This window comes from Daktulosphaira vitifoliae, unplaced genomic scaffold, assembly GCF_025091365.1.
Source record: "Daktulosphaira vitifoliae isolate Bord-2020 unplaced genomic scaffold, ASM2509136v1 Scaffold_88, whole genome shotgun sequence".
NCBI lineage: Eukaryota > Metazoa > Arthropoda > Insecta > Hemiptera > Phylloxeridae > Daktulosphaira > Daktulosphaira vitifoliae.
The window spans coordinates 5,159-30,339 of record NW_026099657.1 but is presented as its reverse complement, the minus strand read 5'-3'; the positions used below and the strand labels follow the sequence as shown (position 1 = coordinate 30,339).

At 34.6% G+C, this 25,181-nt stretch overlaps 1 protein-coding gene across 1 annotated transcript in view; it reads right to left on the bottom strand.

Annotated features, from left to right (window-relative positions):
* LOC126909046 (homeobox protein mls-2-like) overlaps window positions 1-24,298 on the bottom strand; it is a gene marked incomplete at both ends in the record, with an annotated part of 31,432 nt that extends 7,134 nt beyond the window's left edge. The window contains 2 exons of the mRNA XM_050691406.1: window positions 18,231-18,571; window positions 24,209-24,298. Of these exons, the coding sequence (XP_050547363.1) occupies window positions 18,231-18,571; window positions 24,209-24,298 (431 nt within the window). The remainder of the gene's footprint in view (window positions 1-18,230; window positions 18,572-24,208) is intronic.
* Window positions 24,299-25,181: the final 883 nt, after the last annotated feature.

Genomic DNA, 25,181 nt, shown 5'->3' with positions numbered 1-25,181 from the left:
TCGACTAAACCGCGAATTTTGTGTCTGCAGCCGTTTCCTACGTCGAACGCAACACGCCCGTAACGTAATTGTACCTAACAGCAGTTAATTTATTCGCACGGAGATTACACGACAACGCCAATTATCTTCCTTTTGAACGACATCATGGTGTTTTTTTCTCGGCACCGCAACAGTTCGTTAACACCTCCGTACAATCTCGTCGATAAAAAAAAACCATAATTGTTTAAGCGTTCAAAACCATCTGCCTGAAATCTCGGAGCGATAAAAAAATATTTTCCCTGTATTAAATCATTTTATCTTCGGTGTACACGTTGTACACAGAAACTCGCTGAGAATATTTTCAAACTAATTAAACGCTCCAGACGTCGCGGTTAAGGCTGATGTGAACGCGTGTATGCGACTACACGACAGGGGAGGAAGATTAAAATTCCCTGTGGCGACGGTGCAGTGGTTCCCAAGTGCATTGTAGCCCCACACAACGCAATTAAATTGATTCGTCAAAACGGCCTCCTCCCGCTCACTCCACATACTTCTGTCTCGTTCTGGTTTACTACTATGCGACAGCTCTAATCCGGTGTCTGTCGTTTAAAGAAGTCAACCGGCAACGGTTGTTCCTGGTAAACCAATTAACGCGGACCCGATGAACGTAAAAGGATCACGAGTGAGTAACCAGAGACGGCCGTTCGAAGAAACTGATGGACGACGGCGATTGGACGACGAGGAGGAGACCATCGCGGTCATCTCGGCCGTCTGTTTAGGGTATGACTTTGATTTTCAAACGACAACCGTCGACGCCAAGGAGGGGTGGGGTGGGTGCGGTCGTCGTGTGCGTTCACATAATTTTATCGCGGTGATCGTTATGACTGTCGAGTACATCGAACCGCCGCCGCAGTATGCGATCCAAACAGAGCGATTGCTTTGGTCCGTCACTAATTAATCGAGACGTCAAATGATTTCTAAATTGCACATTGCGTGCACGATTTTTCTTGATCAGTAACTTGTATATCATCAAAGATGCATATTACTGTTGTCTGTGGACAAATTCAGCCATTCAATAAGTAATACAACAAATAGTAAATCATATCGAGAGATACTCATTTCTCAATTCAACAAATTTACACGACGCCGCGACGATCCATTCGAATGTTGGATTTGTTCCATTAAGGGCCTCGAGGATTTTTATCCGAAATGTTGATCTTTCAACTTCCAATGGAATCTGGGAGGGGTTTCTATAGTCATCGGGAAATATCCATAGGTTATTTACTAATTAATCATTGGAGTTCTTTTAAGACTGTTTGATCGGAATCGAAAAGCAAACGATTTGGAACCGACCAATTTCTGTAATTAAAAAACGCTTTTCAAAATTGTCTGAATGTTTGGAGGAGGAAAAAGTATACAGTTTATGACGTGAAAATGTAATGAGACAGGCAACCCCACTAAAACTGCGTTCGTTTGCAGGAACTGTCAGTTAACAGAGTTACCTTTCTATTACACTTTAACGACGAAAACTAATCATTATTTATCTAACGCGCACTATGTTAGAAAAAAGTTTTATCGGTTAAAATAATTTTTCGCTTCGATACCGTTGTGACTGAATATGAATTCTTTAGAATGATTTTATTAAATCCAGACAAATGATTTTTTAGCTTTTAACGTTGTTCGTGAAAATGGTGATTTGAATTAATGCAAACCAAACAAAACTTTGCGAACCACTCCACTGACGCTATAAACTAAACACGGGAAGCCGATGCGCAATGAGACGATTGAGTGACCGAGTATTTGCCTGTTTAGTGCTTAGGGCCGAGTGGTGAACAACGGCGGACGAGACGTAGTATATTATTGCACATGGACGCGTTTAATGAGGGTGACATGGGTCCTCGGCATGTGATGTGTTTGTACGGTGCTCTCGATATAATATAACACTTTATGTTCTCCAGTCTCGTTGCTGCCATCATCGTCGTCGTCACCACCACCACCAACCCTATTAAAGTGTTACTGTAAGAGACAATTCAGGGCTCTTTATATTCACTAAACCGAACACGTTTATTGCGTCTGCGCCACTACTCTAATGCGACACTCTTAAAACTCCTATAAACTGTAAATGGTGTATTATTAGTATTCTAAACGGTAGCCGCGACGATATCTCACTTCGAGTAGTTGTTGCGTGTAGAGCACAAAAAATAAATAACACTATGTAGTGAAGAGTTTGTGGTTTGAAAAAAAAAAACATATTCACATTGGCATTTGTAAAGGACGGGCGGTAAGATTTCACGAATTGCTTGTAGCTCATGACAGACAAAAAAAAAAAAAAAAAACCTAATAACTGCATTTTAAACCGACGCACGCCGTTAGTTTTTCTATAGAAGACGTTTAAAAAGCAACAATCGTACAAATGTATTAATCTCGTCTTGTCTCCTCAAAATATAATTATTTATAACTATTCGACTTGCCTTGATTTCGGTGAAAAGTATACGGAAAGTCAATTATTATAAAATTAATAATAAACGAAATCAATCAATAAAATAATTTCATTGAATGAATAAATGTGAAAGTTTCCATCAAATGTTTTTTATTCTGATTTACAATTTATCACTGGCAGAGAAATGGCGTGGGTAACCCGACGCTCCCACGTACACCGGAAATTAGGATAGGTCAATAAAATTTGTATTTTGTCATTCTTCCAATTAAATCACCTACGACGAAAGCCAAACAATTACAATAATGTATAACGCAATATTTCCATTGGAATTGTTCTGAAACATTTACGCAGTAAGCATAACAGACTTGGTTTTTTAATGTTCGACAGTCGACCGGAGGAGCCGTCGTCGGTCGACGATTGACACGACAATATCGCCCCAACATCACAATGGCAACACCGACCAGACACAAACGGGAAAAAACAATATGACAACAACAACAACAATGAAAATGTGCACGACCCGCGGAACGACAAATTAATGGCTGATGGCGGTCCGTGGGGCACTACCAACAACAACGATAGTAATTATTATCACTCCTACAGCTGCCGACCGAAATCGGCCCTAGTGTTTAAATTGCGCGATGTCGTTAATAGCCAATTAAGTACGCAATATTATATTAGCGGTGTAAGTAGTTATTATGTTTATAAATTAAAATCATACAAAACAAACGCGTACGCTTATCAACACTTTACCTGTTCTTCCATTGTTATTTAAATTCACTGGCAGCGTATTCCATTTAACTAAATTATTATTAGAATAACAATTTCATATTCATTATTCAAAGATTTTTTTGTTTCCAATCGATTGGCCAATGTATGTATTGGTTGCATTGAATTAGTTTGGTATTATATAAAAAATTAACGTTAACCGTTCATTTTTAATTAGGTGCATATTACAAAATTATAATAATTTATCCTGATTGGCAAACGAATACGTTTAACGTAAAATATAATTATAAAAATGCTTTTTCAATATGAATGTGTTGCTGCTGTCCGATCGATTGCTCAAGTAAACTCATTCGAATTCAAAACATGTTATTTTGATAATGCAGAAAACTTGTTTATGTTCTTTTAAGTCTCTTATTTCGTCGGATAAAAAAATTATAAATACTTAATAAAAGCAACGTTTCAAACGTTGGTAAATAATCCCACTGAATTCGAATACTATCTTAGCAAATATAAATGTGTTTTAAAAATATTTAAATTGAACATTCGGTGCAGTAAAAAAACGGCAGTTTATACAATAATATCTAATACACCACAGATTCCAGGGTATAAAAATTAAAAACCTCACAACGACGTCAATCAAAACACTAACAACTAGAAGAAAAACGGTTTATTTGTGTAATGCGCATAAAAATTCTTATTTTTTTTCCAATAAAACAAATGATAAAATCGAAGCGTAGGGACGCAAAAAATAATGAAAATAACCAAACAATACGGTGCCGAAGAACTTGTGTGCATGTTAGAGTATAAATATTTTTTGTGGTTAATATTAATGAAACGCGTACCGAAGAGATGACATTTTATGGGCATATTAAATCAAACAAAGAGACGTACAACGAAGCCCCTCCGTGACATTGGCTAAACTATTATTGAAATTATTAAAAACGACAGTAATAATAATACCGTTGAAAAAAGGCTAGGAGTGTCAACGATGAATATAAATAAATGAAACGATGACAATTCGCGATAAATGACAGGCATTTTTTGTTCTATACTTGGTCGTGTACATGCGTCGGAACATGAATAATAAACGATGGAATCAAATAATCAAAAATAACAACACGGTAACGATGCGATTGAGGGCGAGGCGCGGGGGCTTTTAAAAATCCACTTAACGCAAAAAGGGCGGAGAAAAATGTGCGCGTGAAAAGGCACCACACGTGTTAATCGTATGGCGTGTTAAGGGGACTCAAAATTACACTGACAAAGAATACCCCGACAAACACACACAATGATTTCAACTGTTTGTCAGTCGGACAGAGATAAAATCGTCGTATCGATGCATAACAGGACCATGTTCGTAATGGGTTTAATTAGCCGAAGATAGAAAGAGTGTGTTGTAAAGGAAAATGTGGAGGATGCCACATGAAGATGTATGAGCAACGGAATAGTGTCACTAGAGCGGCGGCAAGCACTTATTACATTAATTTCTTTGAAAAATCAAAAACCTAATTCTTATAAACTTTTTATTGGACGTTTAAATGTTGTGTTGCGAAATTACTCCGGATGCATCACAGTCATTAACTGTTAAGCGTAAACCAAAAGTGGTTAATTTTATTGCTCATCTGACTACTCTACAACTTCTTTATATTAAAAGGCTACTGAAATAAAGACAAATTTAATTTAGAATTAATAAAATTGAAACTTACAAAATCTTTATTAATAGATTTTCATAAAAACGTAATAAAACAAACAAAATTATGTTGGTTTTTAAAATAAATTTATCTAATCAATTCTGTGTACTAGAATAATATATTTATCGTAATTGCGTTTGATAGCTACTTAATTAGCATTCTCTCTAAGGCAAAAATGTGTTTACATAACATTTCACTAAGAAAAATATTAGTGAACACCAATAAGCACTATTTGAAATTCGTATTGAACATTGAAATGTTCAAATCGATTTTTTGCAGTTTGTTCAAGTTTTTTCTAACAAGTCTCCACACAACCGGTATTTTAGCCATTCATACATATTCATCTAGTCTTTCATGAGAAATAAACGTGTATCCTCGACAGCCAAGCTTTCTAGATAATATTAATCGAGTGCAACATAATGCACAGTAGCAGACACATAATAGTTTAATTCTGTATTTGTATTATTATGTGTTGACGCACAATGACTTATCAATCAAAGAAACGATCAATGCCGCCGGCGGCGCTTTTGTTTTTTACTGGCGGCGAACAACAATTATTATTAAACAACAAAACTACGATTGTAGCGTTTTTCAGTCTTTTCTACACGGCCGGCATAGTAATAATTATAAATGTAGTTCTCATTCTATTCATTATCACGATTAGAAAAAATAACAGATTCTGACTACCGCTCGAGCTCCTTTGTAATTCGTTACACGACCAAAACGTTTTTCATTCAATTATTTAAACGTTTTATAAAACATCCATAACCTTATTATACGTTTATCTAGACGCGGTGGTACTCAATAGATTGTCCTCATACGAGACATACACAAGTTATTAAAAAACAGTGTCCGCAAGCCGACGTCGCAATACAACGCGCACAGGGAATATTTCGGTAAATTATTTTTTATGAGGTTCAACGAGAAGGTTATCATTCGTCAAACACTTCAAGTCAACCAGATATCCAAACAGGCGTCACGTGCGGTTTTTTACACCTCAGTCACTGCATTAGGAACCGATTATTACGCAAATTTCCAACAATATAATAACAATATTGTATTACAAATGTGCACATAGTTGTCTCGATAATTTAGGCGAAATTAGTTGACGGAGGGAAATATAATATTCAAATAGTTTAGGTACTAGTTGTGGGAACAACGGAAACGGTCAGGTTCAAAAACTAAAGACAACAACATCAACGATTCCGTAGAGTTCTAGGAACGAACAAAGTGTATTTTAGTACTCAATTGTTGTACTCGAAAATAATATACACGAGGAACCGCGTTATGTTTTTATTCTGTAACCGATCCTTATTTGGTATGGAAAACGTACGCGTTCAAAAATGCACACACGGCCGGAATATGAACAGCTCTTGCACAGCTACTTTACATAATTGGCAAAACGTTTTGTTTCAAATAAACTAACACCTTGTTGGGCGTCTAGCAGTATTTCTCGGCTGCTAAAAAATGCTCAATACAATATTTATTAGCCGCTATAACCGCTCCTACAGTAGTAATTCGGTAAATGAGATGACTAACAGACAATTTCGATTGCGTTAAATAAATAAAATGCGAGCGCACAAACACCATCAATATTATCGTTGCAATGTCACGAGTATGATAACGAGCAAATCACAAACGAACGAATGTATAATTAATTAATGAATGCTTCCCAAACTGAGTACCGTCTTCGGTGAAAACATTCGAAAACGGATATTTAACGCGGTTATTGTAATCGTATTTCTTTTTTTTGTTTATTACAAACAGGCAATTTTCTATTGGCACAGCTCCGATCGAGTATACAAATCATTGTTCTTGCAAAACTGAAATCTTATTAGTTGTAAAATATGTATTAACCGAAAACTATAAAAATACCGGAACGACTTGACGAGGTTTGGATGGTATTTATTGGCGACCAATTAGAAATCCATTAACACCAAAACAAGAATTTCTCAGGTTTCATTTACAAACGAATGCATTAAAAAGATTATGTATAACTGTTTGTTAACTTTAGCGGAGCACGGCCGATGTGACTAATAGAAAAAAAAAAAATTCTCTCACGCAGTAATTGCAACACGGCCAAAAATCGGAAGAATTCCAATTGATATTCTTAATTTCCATTTACACTTAACGACATTTTCGCGGACCTGGATTAACTGGATCTTCTTTGAACTTTCACTGCACGAGTGCATATGCTAGTGTGATTTTTCGTGCCAGTTACTCCGAAACGATCGTCTCGGCTGATAAGTGTTTAATTGGCACGAAAAACAACAAGCCGACCGGTCTAATCCGCATAAATAAACGCCGACTAATACAATTTACTGGTTTCGATTGCGTGGCTAGAAAAAAAAAACGTTGGCCCATTAGCTCTGCCCGAAGAGGCGGTAGATACAGAAATAAAACATTTTTGCAAGCAACTAGATTTCGGTATTCCAAAACTGGCAGTGTGTTTCATTCGGTTGTTATAATCGACGAACAATATTAGAGTTACGAAACACTCTTGCGTATGCTTTTCGGCTTGCAATGTGTTGTGTATTTCCTTGCCGTGCACAGGTATTATTATACACACGTCATACAACAGTCGTAAACACACACACACTCGNCACAGGTATTATTACACACACGTCATACAACAGTCGTAAACACACACACACACACTCACTCACTAAATGCGCTGAAGGGGACGGGGGTTTTTATACCCTGAGGAAATCGTTATCCTATACGTATTATTATAAAACGCCTTTACCGCCGGCACCGTAGGGACGCAATATTATTATTTTGATGGTAAACGTGCAGTCGGTGCCCCAGATGGAGGCGATGGTGGTAGCGGTGGACGAGCGGACTTGTCGAGCTGACAGTTTTTTGACAGGCTCGCCTACCCCATCGCCGAACACAATCCGGCCCTTAATGAATTACACACTGCGGGGGGAAAACGACGAGCCGAGGAGAAATATACAGAGATAATACCAACAACAACGCTGGCTAACGTTTTTAATGGGCGCCTATTGTTGCAACAGATCCAAACATTACGCTATCATATTGTGGGTAAGGTGGGTGATACGCCGTCGGGCGAGGAGACACTGGGAGCGATCACACGAGGCATAGATAAAAAGCATTTATACACAATAGCCGCGAGTACGGTATTAATTACGGATCACTTGACTCGACGGATGAATGTGTCACCGTATTCTACGCACTCTCGCAGAAGGTAAACGATTTGTTGAGGNACCGTATTCTACGCACTCTCGCAGAAGGTAAACGATTTGCTGAGGATAGAGGGGATGAGTAGGTCCGACGGGATTATAACACAGTACACGGTAATGTTTAATTAGATGTGGAAAGCGTTTGTCCCGAGGGTAGCCTCCAAACTGTAAAAAAAAAAAAAAAAGGCTAAAATTAAAAGCCTTCAATGAACGCTAATTTTGTATATCGTCGTTTCTGACGACCCTTTTGGTTTTCCTTTATTATTATTATTTTTTTTTTTTGTCAAAGTCATCCAACTGGGTAGCCTGTCATTGTTCATTCGTCGTTAATGTCCAAATCATATTGTTTCGTAAAACATTTTACGACATCGAATTAAAGGTTGACCGGAGCTCGGTTTTTAAAATGCAAGTATGAGGAGGTGGTACTCGAAGGAGTGCCCTCTACACAATTCAACTGGAGACCGCCTTTACATGTCCAAAATAACGCGATGCTATACATATTTGATGAAACGCCTTTTTCAACTTGTACATAATAAACGCTAAGTAATTGAAAATATTCAAATATAACACTACAAATCAAATGTACACCTTTTGGTGTCGGTGACATATTCCGAAACTAATGTGTTGCCGCCCTCAAAATATATTTTTTGATAACCCCTTTTTTTGTTCGCCAAAAATTCATCGGTAATTATCAAAAAATCAATAAGCAAAAAAAAAAAGTCGTATCAAACAATTTTTTTTATGTGCGGCTTTGAAAAAAAATTCATTCATTCGCCGAGTAAAACCTAGATAATCGCCCCTCTATCCCCTCAAAAACGTTACTACTCGATGCATAGGTATTTCCACTATTTCNACTCGATGCATGGGTATTTCCACTATTTAAAATGAGACCTATTTTGCTATTCGCAGAAATGATTTTTTCGATCAATGACCGATTTATTTAGTTATTACAACAACATCGTTCTAAAACAAGTCAATCAAACAATTAATTTGAATTAATGAAATTCAAAACTAGACAATATAATCTCAATACCGATTCTAAATAATTCAAATAAATGTTAATTAAATTTATAAAGAAATATTATTGTATCAGTGATGTGTAAACGTATAAAAGGTTACAGGCCCTTGTACATCATTATCCATTTATGATGCCTAATGATGACCCGTTGATAACCTGTTCTTTATTACTATTTATTTTTTATTGCTGCTAGGAAGAGAAAAAAATACATACATTTTGTTTTTACGATGTTCAATCGGCATGTAAAACAAGAGCCCTTGTTATCGAAAATCATCAAAATTCCTAGTAACGTGCGATCATAGGTTGTTGATAATTATTTGGTTGATCATTTGCCAAAACAATTATGTACGNCGTGCGATCATAGGTTGTTGATAATTATTTGGTTGATCATTTGCCAAAACATTTATGTACAAAAAATACCAAAATGGTATGAAAAACATAATCATTAAATTCATTCACAAGTTAACTAAAAATAAAATGAGCGCCAATAATTTATTTATTATTATTTATTTCATTTAACATTCCATAACAATATTAATGAGTAAGATTATGATATCAAACGAAAAACACCTATTATAGAATATTGATCTTTATTTGTATTCACAAAAGCTCATTTTATTATGTATTAAACACGTAAACCACGATAATTAATTGAAATGTATTTGAAAGGTTTGTTGAACAAGAGAAACATGACGGCTTGTGATTATCATCAAGTGATGCGTTTGCTTTTCTCGGACAAACATAATTATAGGAAATAGACGGCTGAATAAATTTTATAAGTGTTTATACAAATTCGCCTATTTTGCAATGCACACGTGTCTTAATTTTTGTTACATTTAATACGTTTTACGTAACGATAATACATTGCTCAAGACTTTATTGTTGTTTGTGAAGAGGTCAATAAAAAAGTTCAACACTTTCATAATAGATATAAAAACAACGTCATAGGACATTCATACAAATATATATTAACAGTTTATTCATGCTTATGATAATCAGTGGTTTAATCTAATTAATTATTCGTTTTTCTTTTACAATTGTAATTCACATTGATCCATTAAAAAGTACAGAATAAAATGTTTACGGTGTCGCTGAGTTAATGATATTTAAGTAGATTCGATAGAGAACAACTACTAGGGAAAATGTTGCTAATATTTTAGCCTATTTAAAGAATAATACATTAATCAAGTATTCCATACAAAATTTCCTGTTTTTTTTTATATATATATTTTCAATTTTATAATTAACATTATTTTAAATTCATGAATTCAACATACGAGTTATATAATTATACAACATTATGATTGCAATAATAATAATAATTCTCTAAAAATACTAATACAATTATCTAGTTACCGTGTAATATTTCCAGGGTAAATTATAAAATATTTAAGACGTAGCTATCATATTGTAGTGTCAAATAATGAAATAATTGAAATATTATCTTTTATTAATTCAACTAAATAAGAGATACAACGCCTTCCCAACGTCTGTTTGTCAAAAGTTTAACTTTTAGATCTTTATATAGTAGCAGTTTTAATGAAACAGTTATTTACGGACATCTCATAGCCTTATCAGTTAATTATATAGAAATCAAATACTTGAGTGAGATCATAAAAAAGATTCTTAAATTTTTGAGTTAGCAATGATGATTACAGACCAAAAACATTTTATGATCATTTACAAAATTGCTGATAAATACGCTTAGCTAATTATTAATTTTTCACAAACAAATACTAATTGTTATTACAATACAAAAATCACTATGAGTAACATATGAAGATATTTTACTGTTACTTCATAAGATATGTTTTTATTTTATAACTTACCTAATAAGAAAATATAACAAAGTGAGAGAAGAGAATAAAGTGCTTCAGGAGGTTTGCAGCTGACACAAAATTTTATATTCCGTTGTTTAAGGTTAAAAAAAACTTTTGACCGGTTATTGAAAAGTCAAACGCATAAATATTATCTCATGTTTATAATCGCTTACAATATTGGGGCGTTTCTAATTTGATCTTGAAATTCGTTTTAAAAGTATATAAATCGAAACTCGTATAATGAACTACAACGAGTTACCCTTCGGCAAAGTTATAGTAAAAAAAAAAAAGGGAGAGAAATAATAATATACCGATTCGGTGTAATCGTCAGGGGAAAACAAATGGATTTTTTTTTAAAGGCGCATGACTTGACGGAAATCCGATTCGTGACAGGAACTTTTAATTTTAAAATGTGCGTCTCGAGAAAAAAAATCATTCAATAGGAACAAGACGTATATCATCGTTATAACTGTCTGGTAGTGGACGTTATGTTAAAAAAGCTAAAAGCCCATCATGGACTTTATGCATAGAAATCCAAAACAATGGTATTAAAAAAAAAGAATTCGTCATGCACTAGTTTCATAATTATAATTTATTAACAGTTTAAAGTTGCGATTAACTAAACAATTTGTTTAAAATGTTGAACTCAATAATCGGTTAATCGCTTGTATGACTAATATAAACTTCACGATTATCAATGAAATGGTCAATAGAAAAAACTGAAAAAGAAGCAATTACAATATAAAATTTAAAACGAACAAGTCACAATGGCTAATTTAAAATAAATTGAAACAATCTTAATTCGGATACGAGTTCACGTGTGATTTATGATCGGTACAATTAAGGAAAAAATTTATTGTTGTATTATATTGTACCATCCCTTCAACATAGTATACAAATAAAACAAGTGATAAAGTCTTTGTTTAAAGATCTATACAGATAAATGTGTACATCATCCTTGTCAAACTGTCATTCGCCAATAAAGATAACATACTGTCTAGAAAAAACTTTCAAGGCGAAACTATTTCTAAGTCTTGCTAGCATTTGTGTAACATTGTTTTAAAAGAAACGTCACGAACACTTGGATAGTACACTAATAATAGAATAAAGAAGAAGCTGATAAAATACCTACTCTAAAAAGCCAATACAAAACATGCGTGTCACATAAACTGTTAGTATTTTAATGTAAAATAAATAAAACATGAGACAGTTCTCCAGGTCATAAAATATTTATTTGTTTAGTCGTCGTGTAAAAAACTTTGTAATATGATAATGCAAGTAACCGCCGGCGCGAATATTATTTGATTAATTAATTGGCCGGAGATGGAGTTTAAAACCAGTGTCGTTAAATCGGCTGTGAGGGTGCACGTTGTCGGAGTAAAAGGTAGTGAGGTGGGGTGCTGTGAAACGGTTGGGCATCGTAATGATAGATAAAGAGGGAAAAGCTCGAATTAATTGAAGTCGTTCAATTCTTCACGTTCCCCTTAACGATGGAGGGCTATGTCAGCGTTTAATGTTTGGGCGTCGGCAAGGGAGAGTGGAAGAAACATCGACGGCAGGAAATATACCGGCGGTAGGCTCCTACTCCCTCTTACTTAATCATTTCTCCATACCCGCCACACCTTTTTATCGGCTTGCTAAACGGAACGTTACCTTTTTTTAAAAAAACTGCTATTACTATTATTACTACAATGATTTTGCTCGTTTTGAATACGTGAGGCTACGTCCGGGGAAAAGGATTTTCTTCAACCCCTCGCCGGCATGGTAAACAATATGCAGGTGGATAAAATTATACAATAACTGAGGAAAAAAATATCCAAGAACAACATGGGGGCCTTCTCATTTTCCATCGTTGTAGTACGCGACAAAGAAAGGACTAATGAATAAAAAAAAAATTATTACCGACGTACGAAGCGGCGGCGGCGGCGGTTCTACACAGATATAATAGGAATCGTGCCAATGCAAACAACATGCGGGACTCGCTACATAAGCCTTCCCCTACCCCTTCGTCTACACCATATCACCACAGCGTTTTCTCGGCTGTAAAATTAGTCTTCCGCCACCCCGGACGTATTATTATTATTATGTGTACATAATGCGTGTGTAGCTAAAATGAAGCGCTGATGATTTTTTACATCCGTTGCTCCTGGCAAGAATCCACGACTCCCGTTCAACGGCAATTTGCGCTCAGCCGACGATTACCTTTTAATGACATTCGGAAATCGGGTCGGGTAATAACTCTTTGGTTTAAGTACACGTGACGGGTAAGGAGAGAAAAACATTGAACACACCTACGGAGCAGCTCCCTTTGATAGGGCGATTAACGACGAGCGGTTCCGTTATTATAATTTCGTTATTGGAAATGTATTCACAATTAGTTTTTTCGCGTTATTGTCCCGTCCAAACAACACAGCAGTTGAAAATCGGAGTGCGCATATTGATTCCAAGTGTTTATTTATTTTTTAAACATTTATGCGGGATATAATTGCTGACTTGTTTGCAATGCAATAAAATTTTGCGAATTAAAATGCAATAAGCACACTTATGTACTACGGTACTTGAACGCAAACGCACAGTGTACACCACTTGAGTTTATGGTTATTGCACTTCAATCGACGGCCATTTTCGCTCAACCGATATTTTAATATTAAAACACCGTGGAAACGGTGGGTTTGTGATGGAAGGGTGTAGGTGGAAATCTGCGGGCAACAATATCTTTTGTTACACAATATTTATTATTTCAACGTTAATGACTATCGTCGGTATAAATACGAACAACGGCAACAATTTTTACTATTAACGGGCGTTTGCCCGTGTCAAAAGTTATTGATTTACCAACCAGCCCAGGGAGGGAGGAATCGTCAAATGAGTAGTAAAAATTATTTAGAGCTACCATTTATTGCATTTGATAACTAAGCTAATTTCTACACTAAATCGCGAAAAACATTGTTTGTAAAATAAAGGTCCAAAACCTACAACATANTTTGTAAAATAAAGGTCCAAAACATACAACATATTCACAGACGAGCGGATTCTTTTGTTTTTATTTTCATTGCTTAGCTAATGTGCGTCATTTCGATTTGTGGTTAATTTTTTTTTCCTCTGTCCATTCTCCCGCTAATGTTTGTATAAACATTAACTTTTAAAAAAAAGGAAACAATTGTCCCATAGATAGAGTTTTATTCTTGAACAGTAGAGGAAGCGTTACATATACTTGCTGGCATTTTTTATTCCGTTTTAATTTTAGGTACAGGCCGCTGTTACTTTTTGTACAAGTGTGCGTGTAAAAGTTTTCGGGAGCCGTGAATCGTGACATCACGTTTTAATGTATGATCATTATTATTTTAAGTATTTTTTGTCGAGCAATCGGATGAGAGACTATACACGCAGGAGGTTTAGCAACAGGTATATAATACTAAAGGTAGTGTATGATATATTAATGCATACGGATGCGCGTTGCCGTTTGTTGTTTACTGAAAATGTTTACCCGTTTTGCGTAAGGATACGTGCCAAAAATAACAATCATAACCTCCATGAGGTTGATTACGGTAAAGAAAATAAAAGCCAAATAATAGACATGGGTTCTTAGAACGTTTTTTTTTTTTCAATGCTGTTACACTGATGTATACGAATTTTTTGGAAGGAAATTCACACAGATTATCATCAACGGCGGACTTGTAACGATAATAATTATTTTTACGAGTCCGCCAATTATTGATTTGTAAATTAATTAATTATTTGTTTTTTTTTTTTTTTTTAAGGTTTTGTTGTCTATGTGGTGTTTGACTTGTTTAGAGCTACGCAATAGAATCGAAAAAACCCCAAGACTCCATAAGCGGTTAACAATTTGTGAATTTTCGGTCGACTCTGAGGCACTCGCGCGTAACTAACATATCATTATAAAGTCTCAAACGAATTGTATTAATGTTGCTGAATAACAATAACGTTGTCTAAAAATACTCGAACTAAATGATTAGGCAATAGTTTTTACTTTTTAGTCGATTTTCGCGTGATAATTTACACAATAGACAGACTGTAACTTCACAAATTAGTACAAAGACAATTATCATTGTGTGCGCTATATGGTCACCGAACGTAAGCCGTTCAGTTTTAATTAAAATTGTTTTTTTTTATTTTTTATGGTAGCACACGAACAATCGGAATGGCCGTGCATTAATTAACTTAGAAACTATAATTAAAACACTGCAACGACGCGTAGTTTCGTTCAACAAGTGTCGACTTGGAAATGCCACTCAGAAAAAGTACAAAGTCCGCTGTCCATTCATTCAAGCGATAAAAAAACGATTTCCCACAGTCGTTTGTGGAAACTAACTGGAACGACGATCTAAAACAGCTTGAAATATTATCGGACCGTCGATTAATCGGACTCTATAAAAAAATAAACAGGACACATCAAGTGTATAGTTTACCACCAGATTAGTACATAGTTAGTAAATCGCTCATGCGATACAAAACGTACCGACATAATAGCCATAATAGAGTCTATGGCAAATGTCAAAACAGTAAAGCGTTTATTTTCATAATTATACTACTATATTATTACACAGTATTTTGTATAAATTAGTTTAATTATGTAGCAACAATACTATTATGTAGGAAAGAAGCGGTGGCGCGAGCTTGTAGCGTCTCATTAGTCGTTCACTGAAGCGGATTTATATAAAATAATTTACTTAACAGCTGGCAGCTATGTACAATATAGAAAATTATATCACTGAATAATTTTATTAAAACAACTCTGCAGGTTCATTCATAAAACATATCAACTGCATTATACTCTGCAAATGGAACACTATACGTTCATTACAATAGTGTAATTAAAACGGGTCGTCTTCTGTAATTGTAAATCGCTATCCGACACAAAAATATATTTAATTTATATAATGTTCTTTAACTCTTAATTTGCGATTAACTTAATATTACTACATAAACCGAGTCTTTTGCAAATTATTAATAGTTAATAACATTGTTTTTTTTTCTAGAATCTAATGTTTAATTTCAACTAAAGATACTTCTTCACGGGATAATTTATCGTTATTACTTATATCCCATTAGGCAATGGCACAATCAATATAGATGTATTGCTTCTGGTTTAATTATAATTATCATACAAAATTGTTTTGAAATACTAAACCAACGACGTTACATTTAATAAACTTGGACATAAATAATCACAAGCGTTGTTGAGCATCACAATGAAAAACTATCAAGTAGTTAGAAAGTTTTGAAGAGAGTGCAGAGCTGAGTTGTTTAACGCTATAATTATAAAGTTTTGCACTCTTGCTTAAGATAACCGATATTATTTTACTCCGGGGCAATACCTTAGAGAGAACAGCAACTGTCACTGCAAGACTGCCAAACTAAACACGAGAATCAAAATTGTCATACTGTGGTGGAGTTCCACCAACAGCAGCAGCAGCCATTTTAAAACACATATTTTTTTGAAATTCGAACAGTCTCCTTAACGTTTTAGCTGCGCTGTGAGCCTACCACAGCTTTGTCTATTTTAATATATTCAACACTAGTGAAATACAGTAAAGCACACTCGTTTACGTTAACGACTAGCTACCGACCGTTTAAACGGTTTCGGTCGTTGTTATTCGTTACACACTGACGTGTGCTCAGAGGCTTTTTAAGATAAACCATCAGTTTTTTTTTTTTAACAACATAAAATTTGTTCTTACTCATACCGGTCAAGATAGAAACGATCATCGTTTAGAGGACACTTATCGCGAATTCGATCGGGTCGGAAGTCATTATAAAGGTGTTTCTTTCACTTACGGTTACACTCATCCACTGAATCTTCGACAAAATTATAGGGGTCGTTATTGAAACTAATAATGGTAGAGGTCATCGACAAAATTTCTGAATAATTTGCACGGAATCAAAAATAAAAAAACCAAGTTAGGGCGTTGTTAACTCCTGTATACAGTTAGATCAAGAGCACGTGCGGTACAAACAATGCTACACGACTATTAATTTGAAACAAAGTTTACCGACTCTACGTATTCAATCAGAACACGGAAGTTCGAGAAATACACCGCCCCTAAGATGGGTCTGAAATGTTTAAACCGAAATGTCGCGTGTTATATCTGATTTAAATTAGTTGCCTGAGTAACTTAAGTTTGTATAACTCTACTAGTACTTAAAACATTACATACTTGCCGTTTTATCAAAATATAATTCGGTACATACAATAAAATAAAATAATACAAAAATAAATAACAACAATTTATTGTTTCACTCAAGCTGAAGGAATTAATTTTGAGATAGTGAGATAGTTGCCTACGCTCTACTCTGAGATCATAAACGTATTGTATTATATTATTTTAATTAATACTTCTCGTGTTCTTCTCGCTTAAATAGCTTATTAAGTTCGAAGAACAAAACTTAATAACATCTTTTTACTAATTTTCATTGAGCATAATTTACATTTATAGTCGAATTATATTTGTATACGAATAACCTATAAAAACGGTCAATATCTTTGCCATGGTAATTCTCTAGTTAATAAAAAAACACGTACAACATTAAAATTGAGTAAACAACATTTTTATAAACGAACAACTAAACAAAACAAAAGTCATTCAGACAACAAAAGGTTTTAGAATCCATCAAATTATTAAACAACAATATTCAGATAAGAGTATATTACAATGCAAATGCCTGCAGGGCGTTTCTCGGAAATATAAATTAATTTTGATTAAAACAGTTTAACCGTAAACATAATAATATAAGCTTTTCTTGTTGAAAAATTAGTATACTTAATAAAATAATCATCAATGAATAAGCGTCAAATAAAAATACCGTTAGTGCACAATAATAAAAAAACTTAAAATGCAATAACATTACTTTATGACTTTTTCTATACTGACTGGATCTAAGCCAAATGCGAGTTTGAAATGAAACGTTTGTTTTGGATGTTATTCTTTAGTATCCGAATGAAAGAAAAATAACCAAAACAAAAAAATCTGTTAAAAATACGATAAATAGAGTGAAATCAATTTGAAACCGTGTGATTTACTAATATAATGAAAATTTCTTTAATAATTCACGTCCGAAAACTAATCAAATAATATCTAAATGTTTACAAAATATATTTACCAGTTAAACAATATTTAGAACAATAAATAGTGTAATGATTTATTATCATCAATAATTTATTGATTAATACATTTGTGCTCGCTTTGATATTATTCGTGTTTAGTGATTTTAATACATTAAAACCTAATGTCTGTTTTAAGGAAATCTAGAAATGGTAAACTACAAGACTTAATTATAATTAATATTCTGAAAACTGGACTAAAGGGCAGAAATAATAGGGTTGCTTACCTGTGTTTCGGTGACACCCAACAGTTTAGCCATTTCTGACCGTTCGGACGACGAAAGGTACTTTTTCAGTTCGAACTGTCGTTCCAACTCAAATATCTGACGACCGGTGAACGTCGTTCGGGCTTTCTTCCGTTTCCGGTCTCCGCAACCGTCCGACGAGTGCCCTCCGTCGCTCTCGGCTTGCTGGGCCGCCGGCGAGCCCGACGAAGAACTCACCAAAAGGCCCGGGGACGATGATAAAGGCACATCCTTTCTGGACTTCTTCCTCACTGGAGTAGTAGGGAGAAGAGGAGAGACTTGTCCGTGGTTCAAAATCGTCGGAGGAGGTGCTACTACAATGTCTGAAAATCACAAGTAAAAAAATAGTGAACAATTATTAAGAGGAAGTACTACATTTATAATAATTGGTTATCATAACACAATGAAATAGGTCAATTAATTTAACAAATCCACGAAAACTAAACAATTGATACGATTCTGATGGATTATCTAAAGAATACAGTATACGAATGCGTCTGTCGGTCCGGTGATGACGTCGAACGAAAATAAAATTAATTAATCAAAACAAATAAACTTTTTTATGTTTATCGCAATTATTACAGTTATGATATTAAAACACTAGGGGCTGCGTTCTCTTTACGTCGGGATCCGCGCAATTAATCCTCCCTTTTCCGAAAGGCCGACCAGCTCATTAGTCCAAGCAATACAACTACTGTCGGCGGAGTGAACGTTTACAAAGGCGAGTGACCCGACAACGACAGCAGCAACGATAGCGAGAAAAGTCAAACAAGCTTCAATCGTATTAGCGCCTACACCAAGAAGGCATTAGGTGGCGTTATACACGGTACAGTGGTTAAATTATCATCGGAGAAGTTTGACGGAGAAGGCGGCAAGGCAGCTGTACAGCACTCGTCGACTTTTCCCAAATCGATTTTCCGCTCTTTGTCCGACACTCGGTCGTTTTCAGCAAAACCCCACCGCACAACACAATGTATTATTGCTGCCCATCGATGTGTTGTAATGGTGACTTATAAAGAGCGCGCGATTGTCAAACGATACATTGTTACAACCTCAGTCAACGACATGGGCAACAATAAAAATACATTTTCGACCTCCTTATTAAAACAAACCGCGCAACGCTCAATATGTGTTATTGATGTCTTTTTTTCGTGTTGCCGAATAGTAGTGCGCTTGATACTAAACCGTAGGCCATTACCAGCAATAGGCCACAAAAAGTGGTTTTTAAATCGGTCGCGGTATTTCTGCTACTCCGTCTGATAATCGTTCGAGATTTTTCGGACATTAATATTACGTCTTAATAGGAGAATTAAAACTGTGCACTAGCCAAAGTGTGGCGGACTGCCAAATCTTTGTTGCAGGTCTCCGCTCCCGAACCGACAACAAACGATTTCACGCTCATAATCTAGAAATATATTCATTTTTTCTAATGGAATCCATTGGGCATCCGCCTCTTTTTTTTTTTTGTTTGGCAGCCCGACCATAACGTAGTGCCGATGTTTTATCACATTAAAATTTTTGGGATCGTTGTAAATGTTTATGCGGAGTGATTCATAAAACAAATAATATCTCTAATTTTTTTTTGTAACTCGAATTTATCAGAGAACGAACGATTGCAAAATGACAAAACATTATAAAATTATAAATTATAATCATTTACATTCATATTCGATTTCTATACATATTTTTATCGTGCTAACAATTGCAAATAAACGCAATAACCTGATAAGAAAATCAACGACTAGACAACAACTCAATATAATTATAATTGATATTAATATATGCGTAGACGTTTAATAATAATATTATGCCAGTGCACTGAATGTGTTGTAACTACTCAACCGTATCCGGTCGACTGGTGGTGAACTTAATTGAATATTAATCGCTTCTTTTATTTTTTCTATTATAAATTTTTTTAGCCAAAATAGAGGTCGTCGGGGGTAACATGGTACCTGTTAAAATATATTATCTAGAATTTTCATTCAACAACGACAAACACTCAGTTCGAGTGAATACACCTACTGACATAATGTGATATAACACTCGAAAAGTTGAGGTGAAATATTATATGTCTCGTATACGGTTTCATTCTTTATTTGGCGACTGTTTGACGGCTCAGTTTATATCTGCGCAATGAATTTTTCCTGGCAACGTCGAACGACACACGTTAAAAATGACAGCAGTATTATGTGTCGACTATAAGATTTCAACGAATATGTTTGGAAAAACGGTGCACGATGACATTTTTATTGGACGGTCGTTCCGTGTGTACAAAGGCGCCGAACATCACGAATTATAACTTTATTGTTGTTTTTGCATGGCTACAAGGTTGCAGTTTTTTTTGGCAGTACTTCGCATGTACCAATCAATCATGTACACGTCTGTATGAAATTAAAAATTTCATTTGATACGCTAAGAAAACGCATACAAGAATTAGTAGTAATATCAATGACACGAAAAACGCGCTGATTATTGTTATTTATTACTGTCAAGAGAGCCAGTACCTGGTGGGGCTAAGAACTCATCGTTTGTCGGATGCGCTTGCACAGTCGTTTGGGATAACTATATATGTATGGAATCGTTAACATTCTGTAGGGTGACGACGACAACTACAGTGAATGTGTATTGAAAATATAATCACGTTCCGGTCGAACAGTCTTCAAGTAGAAAACTACAATGACTTACTTTCAAAGAGGTGATTTTATAAGTCATAATAACATTTTACGGTCCAGAACGTAGTCAATGTATAAAACAGCTGTATTAAATCGCGTGCAGAAAAAAAACTGTAACTGTGGTCAATTTTAATTAATTATAATTTCGGGTCATTTTGTTGAATAATTATTCATCGACATAGCCTGAAAACTATAATGCATTGCACGAACAATAGACCACACACAGGAAATGTTAGTTTAACATTGTACGAGCAGTATAGCAAAATGTTATTGTTACAACAATAGACTAAAATAAATAGCTAAATGGTATTTAAAAACGTATCCAGTGAAAATAATAAATAAATTTTACTGTATTCTTTTTGATGTATAAACAATCCAAAAAAATAATCATTTTTCCAGATAAACCACTATAGGTGACATAGCCATAACTGTCGTTTGATAACTAGTTTTTTTTTTTTTTTTACTAGCCTAAATTTCTTTACTGGCATTTGTGAACTTTAGCCCCAAACAAAACAATTAAACATTGGACAGAGTACATAATCAAGTATTAACAAAATAATCAATCAATATAATAACGTATCGAGAGTATTATATAAAAATAGATTTATGGCATATAAAAAGGAAACATATAAAATGAATTAAAAGAATACATCTAGAATCGAAATATCATTGAAGAGACGAGATTTTTTATTTTATATTAAAAGAAATCAAAGGAAGTATTTTTAAATTTAAAGTGCAAATAATGATAAATAATAACAGTATTCAAATGTAAAATTTATATAACTTTCATAGTGAATAACTTAAGGTACTTACAAAGGATCATGATAATGGAATATTAAATAAAATATTCTGTTATTATGAACTAGAAATTAAATTGTACAATGTGAATCGTTCATTGGAGTATTCAATTGATTTCTTAATTAAGTAATATTTGTTTAACTATATAAACTCAGTATAATTTTTATTTTATTCGAGAATTATTTTTATAATAAAGATAAACTAACTTTATGCGTGCGACGATTTGGATATCAGTAGACAATGTTTACTTAGTTTTCATGACCATTATCAATTAAATAATATTTATTTATAATTTTAGTCTCCTACACAACATTTATTACGACTTTACTAATGCGATAAGTAAAATAATACAATTGTCTGTGCAGAGGACCAATGTGTGTTACATTTAATATTCGAAGATAATATAAAAACTATTGATTTCATGCAATACTATTGTATTTATTGTTAGAAGTACAGTACTAAACACCTGTTATCGACACAAAAAACGACAGTGTTCTCCTTTAAAAATCGATAAATTTCACAAAAGTTATAAATAGAAACTCATCTATTTCTTTGTGTTCCGATTAAATAGAAACATAAAAACAAATTTAAAATATGAAAAACCTGGAGAGAATCAATAAATTAATTTTCTTAATAAAATAGAATTAAGTGATACATTGTAAGACAAAAGGTTCATTGATTGATAAAGTTTCGATTGGCGCATAATAACAATAACGCGCTCTAATAGAATTTGAACGGGACTACCACTTCAACTATATTGAAAAACTTAAGCCGTACTACTTTATTAACTTGTGTAATTACGTCACAGTTTGTTACGAGTTAAACTATCTCAAAAACAACCTCTTTTACCAGACATTGACTGTTTATTACAAAAACGACGATAACGCGAAATCCGCCAACACTGAAGGTAATAAATTTAATATATCAACAATAACAACAACAACACTATCTGGTCTACGGCAAAACCAATCAGCCGAAGAGACAGTAGTGTCAAGAATGACATTTCAGGTACGCTAAAAGGTTGAGTTATAATTAACAAATGCCGTAATTTCATGTCAACTCAGCTATAAAACAACTATGGTTTCATAAAATACTAACTGCAGTGAAAAAAATGTACAGAAATGTCATTATAAAAAATAAATGAAATAGAGAACAAACACTAGAAGTTATCGCGTTTGCTGTCTACAAGCCAAAGAATCAATCGAACAACTAATCGCTCACGTACGAACACACACTTCATTTTATTTTGACTTTTTAGTGCACAGGGGCACACCCACGGACTTGGATCTAACTGTTCAGAATAGTTAATGCATTGGACGTAATGTCATAATCGATAGAACACACGCTCGGTGTGCACTTACCAAGTCCATTATTCATTGTCATATCACACACGACAGATACAAAATAATAAAAGCTCTACTAGACACGCGTCTAAACATATTTAATAATTACAACATTAAACAAACAACACGATAACGGTGCGTCGTCCTAAATCGAGTATACCGTCGTGTGTCGAGTGTATGGTAAACGTGTTCGTGGATATTGTTCATTACCGATAAAAGTAAGAACAGTTGGGCAGTAAACTTAAATCGATAAAGATTTAAACGAATTAATCGAATTGTAAATTTTATCGATGATTGAATGAACAATAATCCGACGTTGAAAATCCATTAAAAACCTCACGTTGATTACAAATCAACTGGATGAGTTTAAAAACCCATAGCTGATTGAAGTAATTACAACATCAGCGTGTAAACAAATATTTCTATGCGAAAATTAAAATTACTATCGGTATTATTTTTCACAAAACGATTTTAACGCTGGGACGGATTAAGGAGCCCCGTACATTGAGACAGGCCCTCTTATGGAAAATAAAAAAATTTCTTATGTTTATTCCCCTCCAAGAAAAAACTCTGGCGACACCACTGATTCGACGGTTCATTGAATTAAAATCAATAGTTAGACCAGATAANTCATTGAATTAAAATCAATAGTTAGACCAAATAACACAAGGCATTTTCCTATTTAATGGGACACTCAAATAATATGATTAGGATTTGTGGACAATACAATAAGAGCTGGTACAGTCAAGTATGCATAAAAAATGTATTATACAATGGCAATAAAATTTATTGGGTCTTTAGAGGATTACGATGTGGGATATATTTTTATTCCGGTCGGTCTCATAATATTTTTAGTTTTATGCGTTTTCCGCATCAGTTTCGTTTTGATGTGTACCTACTGTAAGCCATAAAACGTGTACCTGTACCGTAAGGATTTTTATACACACAAACGGTCTCTTTATTTCTCTTCCAATGTTGTCGTAAAAATTAAAAACGTCTTCGTTAATTTAATTTCCCGGACACTTGTCCGGGCACGTTTGAGTAAGAACATAATTAAAACCGTCCAGATTGAAAAACGTTCGGAACTCTTGACATTTTTTGTCGGACCAATTAGTCTCCACTTTCAATGGAGTTTTTATTTATTTACGTTTTAATTGCTCCACACAGAACACGATGAGTAAAAATGCCAATTCTTGATTTCTGTTTGTTTTTTCAGCCTTCGGTATACTCGAATGCACTTCACGTGATCATGTTATTAATAACACAAACAAAACGATACTAATTATATCCGTGTAGCGTTCCGAAACTATTTTGACTTCGGTACGACGACAAATTGGGGTAAAAAACGTTTCGACTCCCCGCCGAGACTCGTTATTCGGACTCGTGCGACGCATCACTGCCCCTGCGTCGTCTGCCGGCTGAACGGATAAATTAGTCGGATACTTCAACAACAATAGACTAGCGTTTCTCTAAAAACACATACGGAGAACAAAATTGAACGCCTCCGTTGGCAACGAACATACAAGACCCTTTAAAAAAAAAAAAAAACTCTCTTGCCGTCGTCGTCGTCGTACGTTAAGTCGGACGACTGGAAAAAGTACCGACGGCAATTTCTCCGTCGGATTAATCGATGTGTAGGTATAAACAATACTAGTACTCCCACCGATGGAGCCATTTAGCAACACCAATGTTCACGGATGTCAGATTGTGGCTGTTGTAAATCGAGTTGCTAACAAACGGCTGAAACCCTAAACGTCATTACATAGAAATCCAATTTTAATTGAGAAAGAAAAATAACAGTAGGCGTTTCTATCATCAAAATACACGGGGACCTCGTTAAATACGATAAACACCAAAAGGTGACGTCATCATTATGACTATCACATTACTCATTGCCGCCACCGCTTTTTACTTCATAATATTTAGCGCTACTGATGGCGTGGAACAAAGCTGACGACAAGTGCCGTTACTGGTTTACTTTATGGACACTCCGGTACTTGCACTTCTTAAATAAAAAAAAAAAAAATAGCAATGACTGTTTCCGGCGGCCACACGACTGATGAGACAGTAACGCTTTCTTTTTATTTATTATCGCTATTAACTTTGATTATGTGATCATC